This window comes from Fukomys damarensis, unplaced genomic scaffold, assembly GCF_012274545.1.
Source record: "Fukomys damarensis isolate Sample0158 unplaced genomic scaffold, DMR_v1.0_HiC HiC_scaffold_31, whole genome shotgun sequence".
Lineage (NCBI taxonomy): Eukaryota > Metazoa > Chordata > Mammalia > Rodentia > Bathyergidae > Fukomys > Fukomys damarensis.
The window spans coordinates 11,654,322-11,668,600 of record NW_022900943.1 but is presented as its reverse complement, the minus strand read 5'-3'; the positions used below and the strand labels follow the sequence as shown (position 1 = coordinate 11,668,600).

General features: G+C 41.3%; 1 protein-coding gene and 1 pseudogene across 1 annotated transcript in view; one reads left to right on the top strand and one right to left on the bottom strand.

Annotated features, from left to right (window-relative positions):
• Gldc (glycine decarboxylase) overlaps positions 1–14,279 on the bottom strand; it is a 112,908-nt gene that overhangs the window by 50,513 nt on the left and 48,116 nt on the right. Inside the window, exons 4-9 of the mRNA XM_010610691.3 lie at positions 12,323–12,487; positions 8,699–8,776; positions 7,698–7,845; positions 7,199–7,395; positions 4,163–4,259; positions 1,063–1,168 (exon numbers count right to left, since the gene is read on the bottom strand). Coding sequence (XP_010608993.1) covers positions 1,063–1,168; positions 4,163–4,259; positions 7,199–7,395; positions 7,698–7,845; positions 8,699–8,776; positions 12,323–12,487 — 791 coding nt within the window. The remainder of the gene's footprint in view (positions 1–1,062; positions 1,169–4,162; positions 4,260–7,198; positions 7,396–7,697; positions 7,846–8,698; positions 8,777–12,322; positions 12,488–14,279) is intronic.
• LOC104852884 lies at positions 4,653–4,975 on the top strand (annotated as a pseudogene).

Below are 14,279 nucleotides of genomic sequence, written 5' to 3'. Positions count from 1 at the left end.
CTTTTTTTTTTTTTTTTTTTTTTGGTACTGGGGATCAAACTCGGGTCCCTGCGCTTGCAAGGCAGGCAGTGGAACAACTGCTAAATCACCAGCCCATTATAGGAACTATTTAAAGATTTTGATACATAGTGTTTAAGTGTCATCTGTAAGTCATACTAATATGGTATCAGCATTCTTCTTCACCTCTAAAGTGAGGGGGCAAAGACTACTTTTTTTTTTTGGTACCAGGTATCGAACTTGAGTCCTTGAGCTTGCGAGGCAGGAGGTGGCACCACTTGAGCTAAATCCCAGCCCACTACTTTATTGTTCTAATTGACATTTCCTTGAATATTTTAAGGTTGAAATTTTATGTCATTATTATATACTTTTTCTTTCTAAAGTATATTTAATGCCATTTGCTCATTCTTATTTTATGAAAAATAAAATCATAACAAAATAATGAGAATTAATACACTGTGTATCATAATCTTAAATGTAGTTACTCAAGAGTACATGCATGACATAGACAAAGAAGACTCTTACAAAGAAACAGATAATATCATAAAGCTTTCAATAAATGAAGAAAAACATATAAATGAAACAAAATAGCACATATATTAAAATGTTTTTGAAACAAGAGAATAATTTGGGGAATTATTTGCTCTTCTCCCTAGTTCCTATTCATCTATCTTCTATTTTTCTTGCTCTCTCTCCATACACACACACACACACACACACACAAATATATATTTATGTATGTGTATATACATATGGTTTATTTTTTTTTTAGTTTAATTTCTGTCAGGCTGTTTATCCTTTTTGTGTTTAAGGGTGGAGAGAGATAACACACTGATTTATTAAAAATATAAACATGCCTGCCTCACAAGCTCAAGGTCCTGAGTTTCATCCCCAGTACCAAATATATTAACAGTACATTTATCATAGCTATTAAAAATTTCCAAGTCTCTCATTTAACCTTTAATTTTACATTTATTATTGGACATACACCCAAGTTTCCAATTTTACCTATTCAAATTTATCAGTCATATTAGCCCCAAAATTTTAAACAAATAACCAACTCACCTTCAGACAAAATCAAAGTGGCATTATGTACCCTCCTAGCAATGTGCTCCAGCCCGTGGGACCCGTGGTAGATTGCAAACATGGCAGCCATGTTTGCCAAAAGGGCCTAAAAGAATAAAGAGCATTCAGAACATGGGCAACAGCATGATAGTAGACTATTAGTAGGAGGGAGAAATTAAATGACTTGGGATGCCAATATTGAAAACAAAGACAAAATTAAATGATCAGATTTCCTACGTTTCCTATGATGTTTAGGGACCATTTATAACTTGCTTGACTACAAGAATGTAATTGTAGAAAACATACGTATAGGCAGGGACTTTCTGAACAGAACCCCAATTGCACAAGAAACAACATCAAGAATCAACAAATGGCATCATATCAAATTAAAGTTTCCGGCTGGCCATGATGGCACACGCCTGTGATCCCAGAATCCGGGAGGCTGCGCAGGAGGATTGCTCTGAGTTCTAAGCCCGCCTGGGCTACACAGCGAGATCCTATCTCTAAAAAAAAAGATAAAATAAAAATAAATAAAAAGCTTCTACAGAGCAAAGGAAACAGCCAGAGACAAGAGACAAACTAGAAAATGAGAAAAAAATTTTCCCAGCTACTCCACAGAGGACTAGTATTTAGTATATAAAAGACTCCCCCAAATTACACCCCCTCAAAAATAAGACTCAAACAATGGGCAAGCAAAATGAATACATACTTCTTAGAAGTAGTACAAATGGTGAATAAGTGGATGAAAAAATGTTCAACATGTCTGGCCATTAGAGAAATGCAAATTAAAACAACACTGAGATTCTATCTTACTCCAGAAAGAATGGCTGGAACATCAAATACTAACAATACTGGCAAGGCTGCTGGGGAAAATAAACCCTTCTGCATTGTTGGTGAACATGTAAACTGCTATGGAAATCAGTAAGAATATTCCTCAAAAAACTGAAATTAGAAATTCCACTCAGCCTAGCTATTCCTCTTCTAGATATTTTCCCAAAAGACTTCAAAACACCATATTACAGTGGTACATGCATACTTCTTTTTATAGCAACAAAACTCTTAATGTCTAATCTTAGAAATGGCCTCTATCAACAGATGAATGGATAAAGAAAATGTGGAATTTACACATGATGGAGTAATACTCTGCCATAATGAAGAATAAACTTGAATCTTTCATAGGAATAAAGATGCCCCTTGAGATTCAGACCACAATGTTAAATGAAACAAATCACACACACAAGTTTAAACACTGAATTATTTCTCCTATATGGGAAACCCCAAATACAAATAAAGAACAAAATAGGGCTGGGAATTTAGCTCAGTGGTTCTGCTGTCTGCCTCACAAGCACAAGGGCCTGAGTTCAATCCCGGTACCAAAAAAATAAAATATAATATAAGAGGAAGATAGGGCTTTTGCAAATGGGAAGGGGACCAAGAGGTGAAGGGAGAGAAAGGATGAAAACAGGAACTGAGATGTGTTACATACATCCACCACCTCCCCACAAGGAATGGAATCACTATGTACTGCACATGTGGACTCATAACAATTTTTATTTGGGGGGGGCTACCGGGGATCAAAGTCGGGCCATCACGCTGGCGAGGCAGGCAGCAAAACCGCTGAGGCAAATCCCCGGCCCCTCGTAACAATTTTTAAAAAGAAACTCATGCAACTCAAAAATGAAGGCAAATTTTTAAAAAAATGATAGAGCCAATCTCAAAAATTGAAACCTAAATATTTGAAATATAAATACTGTAAGTTTTTATAAAACTTCTACAAAGCAGTAATAAAAAGAGAAACCAATAGAAACCTGAGCTGAAGACTTTTATCAGTACACACTTGCAGAATATAATGATTCCATTCCTCCAAGGGAGTTAGGACATTTACTTGACACATTTTATTCTCTATTTCATCCACTTCCCCTCCCACCTCACTACCACTTCCCTCATATAAAATTTATGAAATCCTTTTCAAGGTAGAATCTATCAAAAATTTTTTTTTGAGACAGGGTCTTGCTATGTAGCTCAGGCTGGCCTCCCACCTCAGCCTCTGTAGTGTGGTGTGTGACCACACCCAGCCAGCATCTATCAAAAGTTCAAGTGCATAGACTCTTTAATTCAGCAATTTCATTTCTAAGACTATCCTGCAAAAATATTGGACATAAATTATATAATTATATAGATACATATACACATACATCATACATGTATGTTGCAGACGTTTATTACACTTTTTGTGTAAACTGAAAATTAAATCGAGCTATAATCAAATAAATGATGGTTTATTCCATGCTACAGAATAAAGTGCAACTGATAAAAATCACATGCAAACATAAATCTATGTTAACTAAGATAAAATTCCAAGATGCATTGTTAAATTTAAAAAGTAAAGCCCAAAACAGTAAGATTAAAAAATATCTCGGAAGACAGTGGAGCAATAAAGAACTCTGGGAGAAAAAAGTGAGATCTGAGAATTTTATACTCACATGGTTGTTCAAGAATGAAGCAAAAAATTTTTAAGCACTCAAAAACTTGGAATACGATTCTTCTGCAGCTCTTGAAAACCCTCAGACCCAAGCCCTGAAGCAGCTTTAAGAACAGTCTGGACCATCCCCACCATCACGGTCACCCAAACACTCTCCACCCTCCCAAGTCATCCCTGGAGAGCACCCCTCAGACCTGAGTGGCGCTGCAACCCCCACCATCAGGACCACCCTGGGCCCTTCACTTCTGAGCACACTTAAGATATGCGCACATAAAAAGTAGTCCATTTGTTCTTTCTCTAAGCTTAGCCTACGACCTGGAGATGGAGTTTTAGGTTAAATAAAAACTAATACTGTTCTTCGTCATTTTAATAATTTATTAAGGCATTTATAAGGAAGTGAACACATAGGCAATGTGTGCACACACACACACAACGCAGTAAAACATGCAAATTCTGTTCTGACAAGATTACAGCCTTCTCTAGCCTTAGGATTTTGCTCTTTCTAGCAGGCACGATGTTCAGTAGGCAGAGGATGAATGATCAGTGCAGCGGGTGACTGAGAAGTTCATTCTGTAGACTAAAGCATTCACTTAGCAGTCGGTCAGAGGTGTGACCTACCTGGGCTGTGCAGATATTGCTGGTAGCTTTGTCTCTCCGGATGTGCTGCTCCCGTGTCTGAAGAGCAAGGCGGTAGACTTCTTTCCCAGTGGCATCCCTGGGCCAAGATAATGCATCTTGTTAGCACAGACAATCAGAGCAACGGGTATTGCCAAAAGGACACCAACTTCTTTCCTACCCAGGTGAAGTTAATCAGCAAATTTACCTGGGTGTGAGTTTATAAAAAAAAACCAATTTCTAGCCAGGCATGATGGTGCATGCCAGTAATCCCAACACTCAGGAAGCTCAGGCAGTCTGAGACTAGTCCGGGAGACAGAGTTCAAGGCTAGTCTGAACTACAATGCACACACACACAAAAATTAAATTAAAAAGTAAATAATTTTTTTAAAATTTCCAAACCATCCTCTTTTAAAATGCCCACTGATTTTTTCCCTTTGCACTTGGAGACATACAATAAGGCTAGAACAAGTGAAAAGAAATTTCCAGAAATATGGTGGACGACATTGACCAGCAACAAACAACACCACTGTAGCGGAGCTGCTGGGTTTCAGCAGACTCAGCCGGAGGAGCGGATCTATGTGGAAATGAGGAATGACCGAGAGCTTCAGGGCAGATCACATGCTTAGGATCAGCATTCAATAAGATGCTGGGAGACGTGGAGTGAACCGTGACTACTACAGAAACTGATGGAGAGACACATGAAGAGATATACAAATCAACAGAAAGGCGTGTCCCGGTGCTCTTTGTCCAGGGAGACTAGTTGCCCCTCCAATGAGAGTTGATTTGCAAATACCTTACAACGTTTTGAGCTAAGCAGCATTCTTGCTTTTCTTTTAGACTTCCACTAACCATGTTCACCAAGGTGATGAACTCTTTTCCAGGAGTTGATTTGCTCCACTGTTTTGTGTTTTTTTGTTTTGTTTTGTTTTGTTTTGATTTTTTTGCGACAGGGTCTCACTATGTAGTTGAGACTGACCTGGAACTCACTATGTAGCCCAGGCTGGTCTCGAACTCACAGTGATCCTCCTGCCTCAGCCTCCCGAGTGCTGGGATTATAGGCCTGCACCACCACGCCTGGCTGCTCCACTGTTCTTAAACAATTTCTGGTGGTTTTATTCTTTACATTAAACTCAATGTTTCCTTTTTAATTTAATGACAACAACAAAAGGGAATTTCCTAGGGCTGGTGGCAAATGCTTGTAATCACAGAACATGAGAGGCTGAGGCAGAAGGATCCCCTGAATTCAAGGCCAGCCTGAACTACATAGTGAGTATCGATCTAAAAAAAAAAAAGGAGAGAAGAAAAGAAATTTCCCAGGAATTACCCTGCCTAACATAATGATGGTGGCTGAGAATTCAATTTTACTCTAAGCTTCTTAGCAGCAACAGCAAAGGGGAAAGGGGAAAGGGAAATTACAATTTCTGTACTAGAAGTATAAAGACTGGCTATTTAAAAAGAAAAATGTTGTCTTACCACTATTTCTCAAAATTTTTTCCTCTTTAATACAACTGAAATTTTTGGGGCACTAGGAATGTAGCTCAGTGGCACAGTGCCTGCCTAGAAAGCAGAAGGTCCAGAGTTTGATTCCTGGTACAAAAAAACCAAAAAAGCAATGGTGGCCATGTCCACTATACAGAAAGCCAACTTTTTTTTTTTTTTGGTACCAGCCAGGGATCTAACTTAGGACCTTGTGCTTTCAAAGCAGGCATGGTGCCACTGAGCTAAATCCCTGGCCCAACATTTTTTTAAAAAGAAAATTTGAGTCTATTTTTCAGAAAAATTAAAAGTTCATTATGAAAATCACCAACAATAATTCATATATCAAAGTTTCTGAATTACAAAAGCCTTTGCCTCATCTCCACTGGTGAAGAGACATCACAAAAGCAAGCTGATATAAGAATGCTTAATGAAACTGCTATTTTTTGCCACAAATTTTGAGTATTTTAAATCTTTATTATTCACGAATCCAATTATTCATTTATGTTCATAAAATCGAGCTTTTAGCAAGAAGATTATGCTAAATTTCCCCAGTTATCATTCTGGCATTCTTCTAAGCTGCTTTTCTTGTCACTGCTGATTTCACAATGAGCTACATCCCAGCCCTTATTATAGTTTTCTGTTTTCTGGGGCAGGGTCTTGCTCAGATGGGACCCGAAGTTCCACCTTTCCTTCCTCAGCCTCCCGAACTGTGGAGATTACAGGGATTTACCACCATGCCAAGGTCCTCCAAATTCTTATTCTGAGATGCTTCATCAGTAAGAAGCACTCCATAAAGTTTATCTAGAAAATACTTGAGGGCAGCCAGGGATTTAGCTCAGTGGTACTGTGCCTGCCTTGCAGAAAGAAAATGTGTGAGATTGATTTGTTATAGTATATTCCTGGTTATCAAAAATACTTTTGTAGCTTTGGGATTCTGAATTGGTGAATATCCCCAGTGTGTGGAAAAGCATGACACACACTGTACAATCTCAAGTCATACAAAATGGCCTGTTGTGTAAGCACACACGGGACCCAGGACACAGCCAACTAAGCTGCTTATGACTGAATTACTTTGTTGTTTCTTGTGTTTTTTATTATGCTCATATTAAGTGTTTTAAAATAAAGATTTTTAAAACTCAAAGAAAAAAAGAAATTACTTGAATGGCCAAGTGACAGGAGCCTCTAAAATCTGTGGCTCACACTCAAGGTGTGCTTTATAAATCTCTTGCACAACAATGTGGCAGGATAATACTTTCGGGGAACAGACTGGTTAGAGCGAAGCATATCTAAATACTCCATCTTGCAAAGCTTCCACCAACCCAAATGAATGCACTTCCATGAAAATGACAGTACTAGTATGTTCTGTACACATTTTTCAAATACGTACGAATTAATTAATGGTGCTTGAGAAGTAGTAGTTTAAACTTCAGATTCCTCTTCATCATCTCTGCTTTCCATTTCCTTAACTGACCCAACACAACCCCATTAAATTCAGACAAAAAATCAACACTGTGACCGGGAGAAGGGACAGCGCGGGGAGGGAACAGGAGCAGTCACCTGGTCACGCCCACCATCCTTCCGGGCATCATCCTCACCAGGTTTCCTCTGACAGCAAAAAAAGCTGCATGTGGTCCCCCGTAGCCCAGTGGCACTCCAAACCTCTGGGAGCTTCCCAGGGCAACGTCCACCCCAAATTCTCCAGGGGGCCTCAAGACACACAGCGCTAAAAGATCAGTAGCACAGCAGGTCAGGCTCTGGAGAGGAAAGGAGAAGGGTCCAGGCTGTCACCTTTCCCCGAGTGGAGAGAGGTCACCGTGCCTGTCCACCCCGGCAGGCAGACTGGCAGAGCCTGGTCTGATTCTGTGAACAGCTGTTGCTTATCCATCATTCATTCATTCAATAAATATCCTCTGAGTGCCTATGGTGTGTCAGGAATCAGTACATAAAATGAAGAGAAGGGAGGTAGGAAGTGGACCGCTACCATTCCATTCAACAGTGCTAAGGAGACTGGAGACACCTGAAGAAGGATGGACAGAAGAAGCTGGAATGCACCTACCCCGCTCTGCTGGGCTCTCTCCACCAGTTCTGTGAAGTCTTCCACCTTTCCCTCAGTATCTGGGTACTGGAACAACACCCCACTGACATCTTTTCCACTGAAGTCCATTTCATGGGGTAACTTCAGCTCAATGAGAACTCCACAAAATCTGCAAAGATGTAAAACAAAGAAGAATCATGCATTCATGTATGGGGTAAACAAATTAACTACATTTCCATTTTGGTGAGCCAGGGTTCATTTTCTGCATCCTCCCAGGACCATCCCAACCCCCAACTGGTCCTTCCACGGCAAGAACAGAAGACTTGTCATGATTGTGGGTCAGGAAAGCCCTGCTGAAGGGACAGCAGAATGGGGTGGAGAGAGAATGGCCAACACTTCTACAGGAGAAAGCAAATACGCACAAGTGGTGGTGGATGTGCCACATTGAGGAAAAAACAGAAACAAAGTCTCTGTAAATAGGGAGTGGTGGAGGGGTTGCAGGGAGGGAAGGGGAATGGGAAAAATGAGAACCAATATATACCATGTACAAGTACAAATTCCCAATGACAAATGTCATCATACTGTGTACCTAAAATGTATCAATAAACTTAATAAAAACAAGAAACACAACATGCTTTAATCTATATCATATTACATGAAGTGCTGGGTGGATTCCCTAAAAATATGTTTGCAGAAATACAGAAAAATTACAACAGTTGTGAGTTCTATTTTCCTCTGTTCCTCAAACTTTCCAAAACATTATTGGAATTGTTTTAAAATTTTTCTTTCTTTTTGCAAAAGAAGATAAAATGGCATGCTAACTTACTATAAAGAAAAGGCAACAACACCATGAAGTTTCCCAAATCTGACAGTGAACTCACTAGAAAAAGTAAAAGGGAAAGTGAAGTCAACAACCCCAAATAAAAGCTGGCTGACCTCCAACCAGATAGGAAGGGCAAAGAGCAGCAGCAGAGATGAGAACATTATTATCCAGGGCTCAATATACAAACGAACGCAATTACTTGGCTCGAGTCTGGACAACAGCTATTGTCTGCGGGTGGCAGCGAGGGTCCACAAAAAATTTCTTCCTCTTATTGTGTCTGTTGAAAAGAAAAAGCACATTCAAACACAAACTTTAAAAAAAAAAATTGGAGAATGCAGAACACATGCGGTCTTCAGGGGAAGTCTGAGCACAGTAGAAAAGATCTGAGTCATTAGTAACTATGGTATATCCTAATCAATACCAGTTAAATCCAATTCCCAATCCAAACCCATTTAACAAAATCAGTCTTAAAATAATTAAAGCTTATTTTAAAAAGTATATGAAGATGAAAGCAAAGAGCAATGACTTGACACAAGTGAAAATTAAAAACAGCAAAATAAGTTCTTCTAAAACATCTTAGAATTTTATTGCCAAAGGAGCATTTAGAAATTATCTAAATCAAGTGTTCACTCAATAGAAGAAGGGAAAAGACTCAGGCTGTGATGTGTGCGAGATCACAAAAAGGATCCAAATCCCAGGAGCTCTTCAGAAAACAAAACCCAATATGGACACATAATGGTGCAGGTATCATGAGCACATCTGTAGGTGGGAGAGGTATATGTGTGTATTGTGCTACACATTTAATTTCCCAGAGAGATACACAATAAACTGGCTGGGCGTGGTGGAACACGCCTATAATCCCACCCTTGGAGAGGCTGAAGCAGGAGGATCACCTCAGGTTTGAGGCCAGCCTGGGCTACACCACGAGTTCAAAGCCAGCCAGAACTATACATAGTAAGACCCTGTCTCAAAAACAAAACAAAACAAAACAAAAAACCAGCTAAGCTGTGTAGGCTGCTTTCACAGGATAAATCAAATGGAGACAGCGAGGACGAGAATGAAGAGGAAGTGAGGCAAGCGTCTACAGTGAGAAGCCCGTTGACGCTCGCGTTTCTCAGCAAACTGCACATCATATGGAAAACCATCAGCTTCTGAAGTGTAAGGTGAACGCTTTCACACAGAAAAAAGAGGCGGGGGTGGGGGGCCGTGAGATGGCGAAAGGAAAAAAAGAGCTGAAAATCAGGGACACGCTGAGCATAGGAACCAAAGCTGCTGGAGGGCGGCATGCTGTGGCTGCTGTGCAGCAGGAAGGTAGAGCCTGAACTTGCCCCGAAGCCACTCAGGAAGCAGAAGCCTCCATGGCAGAATTCCAGCCTGGCCTGCTGACTCCCACACCTCATCTCCGCAGCCCCAAGTCCCCGGGAGCCGAGGCAGATGTGCCAGGAGAGGGCGCACATTTCCGCACCAGGCGACTACAATCCACACGATAATTCCAACAGGAGGGTGAGCTGCGGTGTGGACACAGGCAGAGAAGGAAATCCAGGTGGGTGTGTGTGTGTGTGTGTGTGTGTGTGTGTGTGTGTGTAGAACAACTCTGCCAGGACCCTGAAACTGCTTTTCGAAATGTGACTTCAGGAATAAACTGAAGTTGTGATTAAGACTTATCACAGGGATGTACATGAAACACTGCTGTAACAGTAAGTGGTGGGAACCAACTAAGTGGGAGCAGAGAGGAAGCTAAGTAAATCATGCTACATCCATGCAAATGGGTCCTACCAAGAAGACAACAGAAGGCATATTATTGGAAGCTGACCAAGGAAATGGAGATGTTCACAATGTACTGTGAAGCAGGAAAAGAAAAACCTAAGAAAATGACACGTGATCTGAGTACAACATTCTCCATAAAAGAGGGTGATATCAGCCAGGCATGGTGGCACACACCTATAATCCCAACACTCAGGAGGCTGAGGCAGGAGGATCACTGTGAGTTTGAGACCAGCCTGTCCTATATAGTGAGTTCTAGGTCAGTCTCAACTGCATAGTGAGACCGTCTCAAAAAACCAAAAAAAAAAAAAAAAAAAAAAATGAGGGTGATACTTATTACACAACTACTTTAGAAATTGCCACTTCTTCTCAATATCCATCCTTCATCTAAAGTAAAAGAACCCCAATACACCGGGAGCATCACTGTGCTTTATTTAAAAATCTTACTTCCCATGGCCACCTGCAGGAAGGGGTGGTCACTGAACCATAAGTGAAAGGTGCTTCCCTTCCCTTTCCAGTAGGGGCTCCCCATCCCTTTCTTTTTGTACTCAAGATTGGACCAAGGGCCTTCTCACTGAGTTATATCCCTTGTCCTTTTATATTTTGAGGCAGTGTCTATTTATTTACTTTTTATTTATTTTGGCAGTGTCTTTTAAATCACTAAATTTCCCAGGCTGGGTTCTAACTTGTAATCCTCCTGCCTCAGCTTCCCAGGGTGCTGGGATTACAGACCTATATCACCTGCCCAAAAAATTCTTTAAAAAGGGTTTATTTGCCTGGCATAGTGGTACACTCCTATAATCGAAGCACTCAGGTGGCTGAGGCAGGAAGATTGCTGAGGGTTTGAGGCCAACCTGAGCTACACAGTGAGTCGCTGTCTCAAAAAAAAAAGAGAGAGAGTCTATTAGCCAGACATGATTGACACATACCTGTAATCTCAGCACTCTGGGAAGCTAAAGGAGGAAGAATACAAGGTTGAGCTTAATCTGGCATCTTAGCAAAACTCTGTCTCAAAGAAAATTTTTAAAAAATGGCTGAGAATGTAGGTGGTATAAAGGCCCTGGGTTCAATTCCAAACACTGAAAAAAAAAAAAAAAAAAAAAAAAAAAAAGCTTATGAATAGGACCTGAACCCCAGTAGCGCACACCTATAATCCCAGGTACTGTATTTGGGGAGGCGAGGCAGGAAGATTGCAAACTCCAGCCTAGCCTGGGCAATCTGGCAACTCAGTGAGTCCCTGTCTCAAAACAGACAAATAAAAAGGGCAAGGGATGTCAGTGCAAACGCCTGATTTCAACTCACAATACCACAAAAGAAAGTGGGGGCTGGAAGGGCTGGGGGTGTGGCTCAGTGGGAGAAGCTTGGCTGGCATGCATGAGGTCCTGGGTGTATTTCTGCCAGCACCCAAACACACACACACACACACACACACACACACACATACACACACACAGAGGTTTATTTAGCGAGCAGTCCTGTGCCTCTCCCTCTGCTTCTGAGTACAGACAGTGTAGCTAGAGCTTAAGCAGTCATCTATTAACCATGAAAATCTAAGGATGGCAGTGAGGAGTGCATGGGTCCTTGTAATATCTCCATGTTGCCGTAACATCCCTGAACTTCATATTATGTAAGAGAAAATGAAATATTTGTCCTATATAACTTGCAATGAGAACATGAAATACTACCTGTCTTATATAACTTGCAATAATAGTGGCTTTTTAAAAAACCACAATGAGAACTGGGTGTGGAGACACATACCGGTAATCCCAGCACTTGGGAGGCTGAGGCAGGAGGATCACCATGAGTTTGAGGCCAGCCTGGGCTACATAGCTATTCAAGGCCAGCCTAAACTACACAGCAAGATGAGACTCTGTCTCAAAAAAAAAAAAGAACCACATAGAACGTCTCTCAGACACACAAATATATACAGTGTGTGCCATGCCAGTGTGTGTGGCAAGACCTTGGGCACTTATCAGGATACTGGAGCCTGCGCTCACACACAGCAGGAGACCAACTTCAGGACGTCACCTTCCCGGGAGTCCTGGGCTATGCCACTCACCTGTGACACAGCTGCATGGCCTCTGCAGCTGCAGTCGCCTCATCCAGCAGGGAGGCGTTGGCTGTGTCCATGCCCGTGAGGTCGCACACCATGGTCTGGAAGTTGAGCAGACTCTCCAGCCTCCCCTGAGACACCTCGGGCTGGTATGGAGTGTACTGGGTGACCCTGGGAGAGAAGCACAAGGCTGTGAACACACTGTGGCCATGATACGCAGAGGAGCTCACAAAATGCCTTCCTTTGGAATTCAGTGCCCGAATCTCAAGAAATATGCAGGGTATCAGTAGGCTTCCCTTCCGGCTCATGTAAGTAAGACAGGAGTTAAATCATAATGGGCACTCCAGAAGCCTGGCTAAGTAAGGTGCGCCACACCAAAGTCCAGTCGCAAGCTATAGAACCCTAAGAGGGCGTGCGAGCTGCCCATAACCGGTGTGTAGAAAGCCTTCTTGGACACGCTTGCTGCACCCCTCTAGCTCCCCAACGATTGATGATTCTCTAGGCCCAGCCAATCTCGTATGCCACCCACACCCTTTCTGCCCATCTCCTCCCTTATGTAAATCAGATGTATGCTCTATAAACTGTAACGCAACACAATAAAAGCGGAAGTGATTCTCCGAAATCCTCCCCAGAGATGGTCTTGTCTGGGTGCCTCACCCTCTCTCCACAGGTCTCAAGGAACCAGAGTACAACAAGAGACTACAAATCATAGGACAGCAACAAGCTTACCTGTCTGAGGATAATCAGTGCTTATGTTTTCTTGTTCCAAATTATGCTTTTATAATATTACATTACTGTTTTCATGACCTTACTGTATATATGTATTTTAAGCAACCCTTAAAAATTCACTTGAGCTTATATTATAAACAGAAATTTCACTTCCTATTACCCTCCTTTAGATAAAATACATCCTTCACATCTACAACAGGCTAAGCATCCAAAACCATAGTCTCTAATACTCAAAACGTTCATACCTTTGCTTTATATTAACCAGGAGACATTCTATATGCTAAGAAATTAACGTATCTATTTAAAAATTTTCTCTATCCAATCACTAAATGTGTACGGACACTAAGTTTGTGGCTAATGAAATTCAGGGACGCAAATGACTATGCCATACAGACACGGATCGTAATCATAGGTCTTCTAGTGATTAGCTGTGAACATGGCTTTAGATATGTGGATGAACCAACTTAGTTCCCTCACCATTTTTTTTCATTTATCATTCATCTATAAGTTATTTGGGGTTTTAAAAATTATCAGTACATTTTTACAACTGTGCAGTTTGTGATTATCTTGGGGAGCGGTTACATGTACATATTACAGCTTGTTTCTTTTGTATCTAATCCACTCCCCCTTCCCTCCTATACGTATTTTCTTAGAACCAGGAACGACTCAGGTTTATTGCAATATGGTTAGCAGTCCCTGACCTCCAAGCAAATGTGTTTTCATTAGTACCTGCTTGCAGAACATGGTGAGCAGTCAGCGTGGGGACTCGGTCCATGTGCACAACACACCTTAATTCTTTTTACTTCCGCCCCTCCCTGCTTTCTCCATCACGTGACCACTTCTCATTTGCAATAAATGTATCTCCATCTTTATTTTCTTTTGTATTTTTGTTTCCTCGGATCACAGAAATCATGCAACACTTGTGTGTCTTACTTCACCTAACCTTATGGTCTCGAGGTGCGCCCGTTTTTCTACAAATGGCTCAGATGTACCCTTCTTTATGGCAGAGTGGCACAAGAATATATTGTGACGAGCAGAGAGAGACAATAAATAAAGTCATTTCAGCGAGATAAATGCCTTTTAAAGAAAATAAGGAGAGGATAAAGGGTGAGCGAGGACTCAGGACAGAGCTGCTACCTTCTCAGGAAAACCCTATTCTCTCGAGCACCACCAGGGTGGCCCGGGCCTGACCCACGTCACTATTGTTGTTTTCCACGCCAGATTTTTAGGAGAA